The following is a 13,975-nucleotide window of genomic DNA, read 5'->3' as shown; positions in this document are numbered from 1 at the left end:
TATGTTATATGTTATATGTTATATGTTATATGTTATGTTGTTATGTTGTTATGTTATATGTTATATGTTATATGTTATGTTGTTATGTTATGTTATGTTATGTTATGTTATGTTATGTTATGTTATGTTATGTTATGTTAGGTTATGTTATGTTGTTATATTGTTATGTTGTTGTTATGTTATGTTATTTTATGTTATGTTATGTTATGTTATGTTATGTTATGTTATGTTATGTTATGTTATGTTATTTTATGTTATGTTATGTTATGTTGTTATGTTATATGTTATGTTATGTTGTTATGTTATATGTTATGTTGTTATGTTGTTATGTTATATGTTATATGTTATATGTTATGTTATGTTATGTTATGTTATGTTATGTTATGTTAGGTTATGTTATGTTATGTTATGTCATGTTATGTTATGTTATGTCATGTTATGTTGTTGTTATGTTATATGTTGTTATGTTGTTATGTTATGTTATGTTATGTTATGTTATGTTATGTTATGTTATATGTTATATGTTATATGTTATATGTTATGTTGTTATGTTGTTATGTTATGTTGTTATGTTGTTATGTTATATGTTATGTTGTTATGTTATATGTTATGTTATGTTATGTTATGTTGTTATGTTGTTGTTATGTTATGTTATGTTATGTTATGTTATGTTGTTGTTATGTTATATGTTGTTATGTTATGTTATGTTATGTTATGTTATGTTATGTTATGTTATATGTTATATGTTATATGTTATATGTTATGTTGTTATGTTGTTATGTTATATGTTATGTTGTTATGTTATATGTTATGTTATATGTTATGTTGTTATGTTATATGTTATATGTTATGTTATGTTATGTTATGTTAGGTTAGGTTAGGTTATGTCATGTCATGTCATGTCATGTCATGTCATGTCATGTCATGTCATGTTATGTTATGTTAGGTTATGTTGTTATATTGTTATGTTGTTGTTATGTTATGTTATGTTATGTTATGTTATGTTATGTTATGTTATGTTATGTTATGTTATGTTATGTTGTTATGTTATATGTTATGTTGTTATGTTATGTTGTTATGTTATATGTTATGTTGTATGTTATATGTTATATGTTATGTTGTTATGTTGTTATGTTGTTATGTTATGTTGTTATGTTGTTATGTTATATGTTATGTTGTTATGTTATATGTTATGTTATGTTATGTTATGTTATGTTATGTTATGTTATGTTATGTTAGGTTATGTTAGGTTATGTTATGTTGTTATGTTGTTGTTATGTTATGTTATGTTATGTTATGTTATGTTATGTTATGTTATGTTAGGTTATGTTATGTTGTTGTTATGTTATATGTTGTTATGTTATGTTATGTTATATGTTATATGTTATATGTTATATGTTATATGTTATATGTTATATGTTATGTTGTTATGTTGTTATGTTATATGTTATGTTGTTATGTTATATGTTATGTTATATGTTATATGTTATGTTGTTATGTTGTTATGTTATATGTTATATGTTATGTTATGTTATGTTATGTTATGTTATGTTATGTTATGTTAGGTTAGGTTAGGTTATGTCATGTCATGTCATGTCATGTCATGTTATGTTATGTTATGTTAGGTTATGTTATGTTATGTTGTTATATTGTTATGTTGTTGTTATGTTATGTTATGTTGTTATGTTATGTTGTTATGTTATATGTTATGTTGTTATGTTGTTATGTTATATGTTATATGTTATATGTTATATGTTATGTTATGTTATGTTATGTTATGTTATGTTATGTTATGTTAGGTTATGTTATGTCATGTTATGTTATGTAATGTTATGTTGTTGTTATGTTATATGTTGTTATGTTGTTATGTTGTTATGTTATGTTATGTTATATGTTATGTGTTATATGTTATATGTTATGTTGTTATGTTGTTATGTTATGTTGTTATGTTGTTATGTTATATGTTATGTTGTTATGTTATATGTTATATGTTATGTTATGTTATGTTATGTTATGTTATGTTGTTATGGCCCCGAGACCCGACAGTTATGTTATATGTTATGTTGTTATGTTATGTTGTTATGTTATGTTGTTATGTTGTTATGTTATGTTATGTTATATGTTATATGTTATATGTAATGTTATGTTATGTGCTGTCAAACGATTAATCGCATCCGAAATAAAAGCTTTTGTTTACATAATATATGTGTGTGTACTGTGTATATTTATTATATATATATATATATATATATATATATATATATATTAATATATACATGTAAATAAATGTACATTTTTTCAAAATACATATTGTATGTAAGTTTATTTATATATATACATAATAAATATACAAAGTACACTTTTTTTTCTCATAAAGCTGGCATTCTGCACTGCATTGGTTGTTGTGCTCAATATTGTCTCACAGGAGTATAAAGTTCATTCAGGACATGTTTGGAGAGCAGTTAGAGATGTCTCTTTCTGTCGCTGTCACCGTGACAGAACTATGAAGGACAAGGAAGGTGAATTATAGAGATACTGTATCAACCACTGAAGTAGAATCAATACAGTCTACAACAAAAAATACAGCACTCACAATGAAACAAGTTTTATTCATCCAGATAAAAGCAGTGAGTTTGTTTAACATTGGTTGCCTTTATTGTTACTAACAACAATAACCACAACCTTGAGCGCAGAAACATTCTGTTATGTTATGTTATGTTATGTTATATGTTATGTTGTTATGTTATGTTATGTTGTTATGTTGTTATGTTATATGTTATGTTGTTATGTTATATGTTATGTTATGTTATGTTATGTTATGTTATGTTATGTTATGTTATGTTATGTTATGTTAGGTTATGTTATGTTAGGTTATGTTATGTTAGGTTAGGTTATGTTATGTTATGTTGTTATATTGTTATGTTGTTGTTATGTTATGTTATGTTATGTTATGTTATGTTATGTTGTTATGTTGTTATGTTGTTATGTTATGTTGTTATGTTGTTATGTTATGTTATGTTATGTTGTTATGTTATATGTTATGTTGTTATGTTATATGTTATATGTTATATGTTATATGTTATATGTTATGCTATGTTATGTTATGTTATGTTATGTTATTCAATTCAATTTAAGTTTATTTGTATAGTGCTTTTTACAATACAAATTGTTACAAAGCAACTTTACAGAAAATTATGTTTCTACAATATTTAGTAGTAGCTAGTAGTTTGTGCACGTTTGACAGGATTTTAGAAAAATAAAAATAATAATAATAATAATACAAGACGTAGTCAGCTAGATGATGAACTATCAATATTATTAATTAATAGTAATTATATGATGCAGTCACACATGTAGCAATATTTGTTAGTTCTGTTTGTTGATTCAAGGTTAGCATCATCTGGGGTCCTCTGAGGGTCAGCATCATCTCTTCTCAGGTGTTCTGGATCTAGACTGGAGCTTGTGTAACTCCTAGTTACCACAGGATGTAAATCCCGTGGCAAAACATAGAAACAAAATAGAGACATCATTAGCATAGCTGCTGATCCAACAAAGTAAAATTAGTTTAACCCAAGCTAAAGAATAAAAATGCAGATGCAACTACACTCACAATTTAAGAGATACATTATTCGAATGCTTGGCGAAAGAGATGCGTTTTTAATCTAGATTTAAACAGAGAGAGTGTGTCTGAACCCCGAACATTATCAGGAAGGCTATTCCAGAGTTTGGGAGCCAAATGTGAAAAAGCTCTACCTCCTTTAGTGGACTTTGCTATCCTAGGAACTACCAAAAGTCCAGCGTTTTGTGACCTTAGGGTGCGTGATGGGTTGTAGCGTGGTAGAAGGCTAGTTAGGTACGCAGGAGCTAAACCATTTAGGGCCTTATAGGTAAGTAATGATAATTTGTAACTGATACGGAACTTAATAGGTTGCCAGTGCAGAGACTGTAAAATTGGGGTAATATGATCATATTTTGTTGACCTAGTAAGGACTCTAGCTGCTGCATTTTGGACTACCTGTACCTTGTTTATTGACGAAGCAGGACAACCACCTAGAAGTGCATTACAATAGTCCAGTCTAGAGGTCATGAATGCATGAACTAGCTTTTCTGCATCAGAAACAGATAACATGTTTCGTAGCTTGGCAATGTTTCTAAGATGGAAGAATGCGGTTTTTGTAACATTGGAAATATGATTTTCAAAAGACAAATTGCTGTCCAATATAACACCCAGATTTCTGACTGTAGAGGAAGTAACAGTACATCCGTCTAGTTGCAGATTGTAATCTACAAGATTCTGTGTGGTGTTTTTTGGTCCAATAATTAATATCTCTGTCTTATCCGAATTTAATTGGAGAAAATTATTTGTCATCCAATCTTTTACATTTTTAACACACTCTGTTAGCTTAGATAATTGGGAAGTTTCATCTGGTCTCGTTGAGATATATAGCTGAGTATCATCCGCATAACAGTGGAAGCTAATTCCGTATTTTCTAATAATATTACCAAGGGGCAACATGTATATTGAAAATAGAAGGGGACCTAGGACGGATCCTTGTGGCACTCCATATTTTATTGATGATAAATGAGATGACACCCCATTTAAGTAAACAAAATGGTAGCGATCGGACAGGTAGGATCTAAACCATCTTAGAGCCTGCCCTTGAATACCTGTATAGTTTTGTAATCGATCTATGAGTATGTCATGATCTATGGTGTTGAACGCAGCACTAAGATCAAGTAAGACTAGAAATGAGATGCAGCCTTGATCTGACGCAAGAAGCAGGTCATTTGTAATTTTAACAAGTGCAGTTTCTGTGCTATGGTGGGGCCTAAAACCTGACTGAAATTCTTCATACAGATCATTTTTATGCAGGAAGGTGCTCAATTGAGCAGACACAACTTTTTCTAAAATTTTAGACATAAATGGAAGATTTGAAATAGGCCTATAATTTGCCAGTACACTAGGATCTAGTTTTGGTTTCTTAATAAGAGGCTTGATAACCGCCAGCTTGAATGGTTTTGGGACGTGACCTAAAGATAACGACGAGTTAATGATATTGAGAAGCGGTTCTTCGGCTACAGGTAACAGCTCTTTCAGTAATTTAGTGGGTACAGGATCTAATAAACATGTTGTTGGTTTAGATACAGTGATAAGTTTATTTAGCTCTGCCTGTCCTATATTTGTAAAGCACTGCAGTTTATCTTTGGGTGCGATGGATGAAACTGAAGTGTTAGACGCTGTAGAATCTACATTCGCTATTGTATTTCTAATGTTATCTATTTTATCAGTGAAGAAATTCATAAAGTCATTACTATTTAACGTTGGTGGAATATTTGAATCAGGTGGCGTCTGGTAATTTGTTAATTTTGCCACTGTGCTAAATAAAAACCTTGGATTGTTTTGGTTATTTTCAATGAGTTTGTGTATATGCTCTGCCCTAGCAGTTTTTAGAGCCTGTCTATACCTGGACATACTGTTTTTCCATGCAATTTTAAAAACTTCCAAGTTAGTTTTTCTCCATTTGCGTTCAAGACTACGAGTTACTTTCTTGAGAGAGTGAGTATTACTGTTATACCATGGCACAGTACGTTTTTCTCTAACCTTTTTCAATTTGATGGGGGCAACAGCTTCTAATGTATTAGAGAAAATAGTGCCCATGTTGTCAGTAATTTCGTCTAATTCATGTGTATTTTTGGGTACAAATAGCAGTTGAGATAGATCAGGCAGGTTATTTGCGAATCTGTCTTTGGTGGCTGGAACAATAGTTCTGCCCAGACGGTAACGCTGAGACATATAGTTAATATCAGTTATACGCAGCATGCACGATACAAGGAAATGGTCTGTAATATCATCACATTGGGGTACAATATCTATAGCAGTAAGATCGATTCCATGCAATATAATTAGATCTAGTGTATGATTAAAATGATGAGTGGGCCCAGTGACATTTTGCTTGACTCCAAAGGAGTTTATTAGGTCAGTAAACGCAAGTCCTAATGTATCATTTGCATTATCAACGTGAATATTAAAATCTCCCATGATTAGCGCCTTATCAACTGTAACTAGAAGGTCTGAGAGGAAATCTGCAAATTCTTTTAGGAATTCTGTATACGGCCCTGGTGGTCTATACACAGTAGCCAGAGCAAGAGATACATTAGATTTCTTTTGCATGTCTGACAGTGTAACATTTAGCAGAAGTATTTCAAAAGAGTTAAACCTGTATCCTGTTTTCTGGGTAACATTGAGAATATCACTATATATTGTTGCAACACCTCCTCCACGACCAGTCTGACGGGGCTCATGCTTGTAACAGTTATGTTATGTTATGTTATGTTATGTTATGTTATGTTATGTTATGTTATGTTATGTTATGTTATGTTATGTTATGTTATGTTATATTGTTATGTTGTTTCTATGTTATATGTTATATGTTATATTTTATGTTATGTTATGTTATGTTATGTTATGTTATGTTATGTTATGTTATGTTATGTTATGTTATGTTATGTTATGTTATGTTATGTAGTTATGTAGTTATGTAGTTATGTTATATGTTATATGTTATATGTTATATGTTATATGTAATGTTATGTTATGTGCTGTCAAACGATTAATCGCATCCGAAATAAAAGCTTTTGTTTACATAATATATGTGTGTGTACTGTGTATATTTATTATATATATATATATATATATATATATATATATATATTAATATATACATGTAAATAAATGTACATTTTTTCAAAATACATATTGTATGTAAGTTTATTTATATATATACATAATAAATATACAAAGTACACTTTTTTTTCTCATAAAGCTGGCATTCTGCACTGCATTGGTTGTTGTGCTCAATATTGTCTCACAGGAGTATAAAGTTCATTCAGGACATGTTTGGAGAGCAGTTAGAGATGTCTCTTTCTGTCGCTGTCACCGTGACAGAACTATGAAGGACAAGGAAGGTGAATTATAGAGATACTGTATCAACCACTGAAGTAGAATCAATACAGTCTACAACAAAAAATACAGCACTCACAATGAAACAAGTTTTATTCATCCAGATAAAAGCAGTGAGTTTGTTTAACATTGGTTGCCTTTATTGTTACTAACAACAATAACCACAACCTTGAGCGCAGAAAAATTCTTTTATTTGAATCCACCTATATGTTTTATATTTGATATAATACACTTCCTATAGAGCTGAAGCCTAATGCTCACAGCAGTGTCTTTGAAATACCGTCAGTGCAGAAAAAAAATGCTTTGACAAATGGACTCAAAGAGCACGTATTTGTCTCCTAATGAAATGCTTGCAGGGTATTTCTGCATTTGAAATGACCCTGAGCTTTCATGATGTGTTGAAGCGTCTTTGAACCACTCGCAGCTGCATTTCAATGAATGTGTTTTCCAGTAAGTGAAATGTCTGTCATTTCTGATATCAGCATCCAAACAGTGTTTACTGAAAAGGCATAAACAACACATATGATCAAAAACAAAAATTGAACCATGAAAAAAGTCTTAGGTTTCATATTTTTCTGAGTCTTGATAGGATGAGATCTGAAGGGTATAACAGGCATGGTGCTTATTTTTGGCGTAATAGACAAATGAGCCGTCTGCTCCCTGCTGATATAATTTTGTATCCATGCACATTAAATTCAGATGGTCAGCACTCCAGTAAAGTTGATAATTGTGCAGAAATGACAGGTCTTCATCCAGTAATCACTCAGCACTGATGGTGCCAGGCTATTTCTGTACGTACACATGACAGACACTGGAGGGAGAATGAGTTTTTCACCATCTGCTGACACTGTCTCATTTCTCTCTCTTCTTCTTATAATCTAATTTAGACCAGTACAAGCCATGCTCAGTGCCAGATATTTACGAACCTATTTATTGTCATGAAAATATAATTATCTGAAAGATCCATCAACATTGTATTAACATTTCCTATATACAAAGCAATTTGATACTGTTAAAAATCTGAAAATATATTTTACAACAAAGTGCTAAATTAATAAAGTACTGATACATTTCAGTTTTGACAAGCTGTTTTATAATTGGAGAAGCTTTGAAATATGAGCTGCAAAAACTCATAAAGGCAAGTATTAATGTACATTCATCCTCGATATTTACAGCTTAAATTTTAAGAATCCTTTGTTATGGAGTCCTGTACTCACATATTTTCGACAAATATGACAATTATGATGAAAACTTAGGTTTCACTGCTGCCGTAAAATCAAAGTGGTACCAAAAACTTATTTAAAAAATGAATGACTGAAAATTCAAAACATTGTGTACAAATAACAGAAATTCTTGGGAGCTGTATAGATAAAGTAGATGGAAACAAATGTTGTTAAAATAGGCTAATGAAAGCGTTTTCATATTTTCAATTTAATATCACTTTTATCAATGAGGTTTAGTCATATTAATAAATGTAAATATTTCGTTTTAATTTAATAAACTCTGTCACAGCTTAATTTGATTCTTTTAATTCATTCGTGAAAGATTCCCTGCCAAGTCCTTGCTGGAACTTCACAACAAACACAGAAGGAACCAAAGCATTCGATGAAACGCGCGCAGTGCTCATCCAAAAAGCTGTAGCGCGCTGAGTCTAAAATACTTTGTTATTCTATACTTGTGATGCAGCACGTATTACACCCAAACTGGTTCTCATAAAACCCACCCACGACCATATTGCACCAACTGGACCTGCAGTCTGAGAAGCTTTACGCACAGATGGTGAACGCGGCACATTTTGCGCACATTTGTTTTTATTTATTTACATATTTACAATGTATGTGCATGTTTATAGAGTCATCTGGACATACATTAGAAATAGGCTAATGTATATATTGGTATGTTAACAGCTATATCTTGTATAGGCTAATGGAAAATTCAGGTAGGCTAACTGCAATTTTGATGTTAAAATGAACTAATTTCACCAAGGAATGAAGTGAACCGTTTTAAAAATGGAATCAGATGATCTAATTGGTGTGAGGAATCAGGTGAATATCTCGGCTGTTTTTACAAACATCTCACCAACAATAACAGGACCTGAGGAGCACGCGCCTTCATACGATTTACTAATAACATCCATACTCGGCACAATTTTGACCATCATGTGTTCAGTAGGAGTAATTGGAAACGCTTATACCCTGATCATCATGAACACCTCCGTGCGCGTGACTGGATCGATGTACGTCTACATTGTGAACTTGGCTCTGGCGGACCTGCTGTACCTCTCCACCATCCCTTTCGTGGTTTGGACGTATTTTGCGAAGGACTGGTACTTTGGCGACGTCGGATGCCGCGTTCTGTTCAGCCTGGATTTGGTCACCATGCACGCCAGCATCTTCATCCTGACCATCATGAGCACGGAGCGCTATCTAGCTGTGGTGAACCCGCTGGACACTTTCGGCCGGTCCCGGCGCTACAGGCGCGCGGTCACCTGCCTCGTGTGGCTCTTCTCCTTCATACTGGCTCTGCCGACCATGATCATGATTGACCTCAAGAGAGACGTGCACAATGGAGTAGAGAAGCGCATGTGCCATCCGACCTGGCAGATGACCGCGTACAGAGTGTATCTGACCATCCTGTTCAACACCTGCATCTTGGCTCCTGGGTTAATCATCGGATATCTCTACCTGAAATTAGCCCGGACCTACTGGCTGTCGCAAACGTCTATATTCCCATCCAGAGAAATGAAGAAGTGTCCTAAACAAAAGGTGTTATATATGATCTTCAGTATAGTTCTGACTTACTGGGCATGTTTCTTACCCTTCTGGTTGTGGCAGTTGCTCAGTATCTATTATTACGCGCACGGAGGGCTCTCGAGCAGCACGGTGGTGTACATTAACTTCGTTGTTACTTGTTTGGCGTATAGTAACAGTTGTATCAACCCTTTTTTGTACACTTTATTAACGAAGAATTATCAGGAATATGTGAGGGACAGACAGAAAAGCAGCACAGAGTTTAAGAAGAGGTTCAGACTGTCCTCTCAAAGGTCTGTGTCTTCTGGGGGTCAGCAGTGCGCACCGTGATGGCGTTCTTCTGGATGCTTACAGCACACTTGATATGATATTGTTGCTTAAACATGGCTGCTTTGTGGAACTGATAATTACATTTAACAAACTTATTTCCTCAGTGTTGTATAGGAAAGATTCATAGAAGATTCCGAAACATACTTTTTTTATATTTTGGTTAACCAGGACAGCTAACCAAAAAAAAAAAAACCGTCAACGTTCTGGGAAAATTATTTTATAGTTGTAAAAAATAAAGCCCCAAGAATAATTTGAGAACAAATACTAATATTAATGTTCTGTGTTGGTTGGTGTGTTTCATCAAATCTGCATTAGAGATTTGCTAGACCGATTATATGATAATTGTTGTCATAAACAAATATGAATGTTAATATTTTGCACTTTTTTGTTCATGTTATGCATCTAAAGAGTTGTTCTACATCGCTGACCAAATATGTGACCCTAGAGCACAAAACCAGTCATAAGTAGCAGGGGTATATTTGAAGAAATATAGGCAAAAATACATTGTATGGGTCAAAATTATCAATTTTTATTTTTATTCCGAAAATCATTAGAATATTAAGTAAAAAATAATGTTCCGTGAAGATATTTTGTAAATTTACTATCATAAATATACCAAAACTTATTTTTTGATCAGTAATATGCATTGCTTAGAACTTCAGTTGGACAACTTTAAAGATTTTTTTGCACCCTCAGATTCCAGATTTTCAAATAGTTGTATCTCGGCCAAATATTGTCCGATCCTAACAAACCATACATCAATGGAAAGCTTATTTATTCAGTTGTCAGATGATGTATGGGTCTCAATTTCAAAGTTACAGTGCTGACGTGGTTCTGAATCTAAGGACTATATTAAATACATGCAGGTTGTTTCATTGTTTATTGTGAGAAATGTGTGCAATCATAAATAAAGAGATGGATGTGCAATATATAAGTAAATAATGTGTTTGGATTGATCTTTGATTTCTTTTTATTAAAAATCACACATGACTTTCAATAGTTTTTGTATTATATTTATATGTGCTTTGTTATATATATAAGTTATATAACAATATGTTCGTTATAAAGTCTAGTTTACACATTAAATATGTTGTACTCAAGTACTTTGTTTTGCTCAAAAGCTATTCACAAGGCTATTGTCAGTTGTGATTTTTCATTTGCATGCAAAAGAAAGCAGATGTGGTTGAAATCATGCAACCAAACCTGGAAAAATGTCCCCATAGTGACGATGTCTCAATTTCCTTTAAAGCACTGATGCCTGGAATATTGTCAATGCATCACATCCATATATACTTTTAATATGGCGTTTTATTTTAATAAACTGTAAAAAAAAATAGTGCAAAAAAGGCATTTGTTTTAGCTTGATTTTATTTAAAAATATATATTGTTTCTCTTTATGTTTATTCTTCTCCTTATTTGTGAAAATAAACTTGGCAACATGGTTAAGAATTGTTCATTGTTAAGCGTCCCATATAGTGTCTTGGACACTCACTAGACTTTAGTAAGCTGTTCTTCCAAACTATTTTTGAATGATCTAGATGGTCCAGTGTTACTAAAGCCAAACACTTACTCTGTTCAGATATTGTTTCAAATGCACACGCTGTACTGGCTGTTCTTTTTTATGTTGAAGAATTGAAACCATCTATCTGGCTACAGTTATCCTGGTCAATGCGTTTTGGACTTCTTCTTGACTCGCCTTCAGTTGTGTAATAAATGTCATGGCTCCTGTTCAGGGAAGCTGCGCTTTCTTGTAAACAATTTATATGTCATACCAAGCAATATATTTCCCACAGAACTATACTTTTGGTTACATTTGAAGCAGAAGGAAAAAGAGTAACTGACAGCAAAAGTCTCAAAGTTTTTTATTCATTGTATAAAATATTTTGATGAAAAGATGACCCTTTAATGAAAGACAGACATTTGTAAATTTAATTAAAAAAATCCTACAATACCGATATTTCAGCAAGAGGTCTTTAACATTTATTAGTTTTTATTTGTTTTAATAATTTAAAAATAATAAATACATGACAGATACCAATTGTATATTCTGTTGGAGTTGGTAGTGGTGGGTTAATATTTTTTGGGGGGGATTTTAAATAAGGTTTTGCAATCCCTATACCATCACTACAGTGAGCCAGACCTAAAAATGTTGTCTGTTAACAAACATTTACACTTTTGAATCATTGCACAACAGCAATTTTCTGTAACAATTTGATTTATTGTGACTCATAAATCTCTTTTAAACAGCAGATGAGCAGCATTCACAGACTCTTTTAAACATTATATTATATAATTAAAGATATTTTTACCTTTTGGACAGAAAAAAAAAAACTTGTGCACAACAGAGGAAATCTATATTATTTCTTATTTTGATGAAGGACTGATTTAGGAGATCCCATCTGTTAGCTAATACAATGTTTTACCATTTTCATGGCCTGGTAGGGGTATGATTTTAAGGATTGATATTTCAATAGATTCTCCTGCTGGTAAAGTCTGAACTTGAGTGATGACTGACAGGGTAAAACCAGCATTTATGAGAATTTTTATGAATAGCTGATATGTTTGTATAGCCATTTGCAGATGAAGCATTAATTTTTTAACTGAATTTTTTATTAATGAGGATACAACAGCTTTTAGCATATGACACATGAGTGGAAGCCCACAGGTGCTACATTCCTCGCTTTGAGTTAAAGAAGTAATGACTGAGATTGCGGTTTTCATTGGTAAGATCCCATGTGTAGATTTCAAGTTCGTTCTTCCAGTCATGGCCATCTGATGCATACTTTCCAACTACACTGACCTACTTTGAAATGTCTTCATCATTTTAGTCATCACCTTTTGCTGGAGAGCCTGTTGCATCCTAAGGGAGTCTAAGCATAATTGCCCACCACTGTTCATCTCTCCCAGGGCCAGCATACTTTCCATTTTCATGAAATGAAGCTAAGGACAGTCACTTTGTTTGACTTGGATCTGTGCCATTCAGAATAAAGACTACTTTGTTGGAGAGGCTTTATTTGGACACAGTTTATAAAAATGTTTTGGTCAATATATTTAAGATATGAGACCATGTGCATTATTAAAGTCACCATCAATTTAACATTGACAATTCTTCTCCTTTTTTTATTTAATTTATATGTATATTTTTTAGGGACATATGATGCATGGCATTTTTTGTAGGCAATAACCTGGAAACAAGTTAGCATTTTCCAGTACCGTTGTCCTTAAGTCAGTTAGTTTTTGAATGAGTTTTTGGTTAAATTTATATGTGGTTAACAAGCTCAAGATATTTAAAAAAAAATTCTATGCTAAAATATCAGTGATACATACCCCCTTGTGATTTTTTTAAAGCTTTCACTCATATGAAATGGTCTTGAAACAGGTGATTTATCTGTCTATTTGTCTTTCTGTCTGTCTGTCTATGTAAAGACAAATATAGGGATAAAGATTTGTCTGCAAATCACCATAAATATTATAGGGAAGACATGTCCTCAAATATTCAAAGCAGAGTATAGCAAAATAAATAAATAAATAAATACAGTACTGTACTGTACGGTACTGTACAGTAATACCTTAAATGTTTTTTTTAACTGTAACTGTATAACTGTAATTCTATATTTTCATCAACGCTGTCTTGTTGATTTGGATACAGGTTTACATTACAAAGGCCTACATGCAACCACGTCAGAACAGAAAACAAGGAAAAGTGGGACATGGGACCACAGAAACCGTGAATGGAAAATAAAGATGATGAAATATTGCATCCATATGTAGCCCATATTACAGTAATTGATGTCAATGGATCACAGGCTATTATCCTGGAAATCATTAGGTCTGTCTAAACATGAAATAGCCTATTGCCCATCACTTTCCCTAAAACAATGAATTAAGAATAATTGAAAAGTCAGTCCGTCTACAGTTACTTCAACTAATAGTT

General features: G+C 32.4%; 1 protein-coding gene across 1 annotated transcript; it reads left to right on the top strand.

Moving 5' to 3' along the window:
- Positions 1–8,970: 8,970 nt before the first annotated feature.
- On the top strand, positions 8,971–10,138 carry uts2r5 (urotensin-2 receptor 5). Its single transcript, XM_059550125.1, has one exon. The coding sequence runs from the start codon at positions 8,971–8,973 to the stop codon at positions 10,039–10,041; it is 1,071 nt and encodes a 356-aa protein (XP_059406108.1). The 3' UTR covers positions 10,042–10,138.
- Positions 10,139–13,975: the final 3,837 nt, after the last annotated feature.

The sequence above is a fragment of the Carassius carassius genome, chromosome 1 (assembly GCF_963082965.1).
Source record: "Carassius carassius chromosome 1, fCarCar2.1, whole genome shotgun sequence".
Lineage (NCBI taxonomy): Eukaryota > Metazoa > Chordata > Actinopteri > Cypriniformes > Cyprinidae > Carassius > Carassius carassius.
Note: the sequence above shows the minus strand (reverse complement) of the source record. Positions and strands in the feature narration are given on the sequence as shown.

Excerpts from the sequence above, each read along its gene's own strand:
- uts2r5 (XM_059550125.1), top strand. The coding sequence starts at position 8,971 with ATGGAATCAGATGATCTAATTGGTGTGAGGAATCAGGTGAATATCTCG.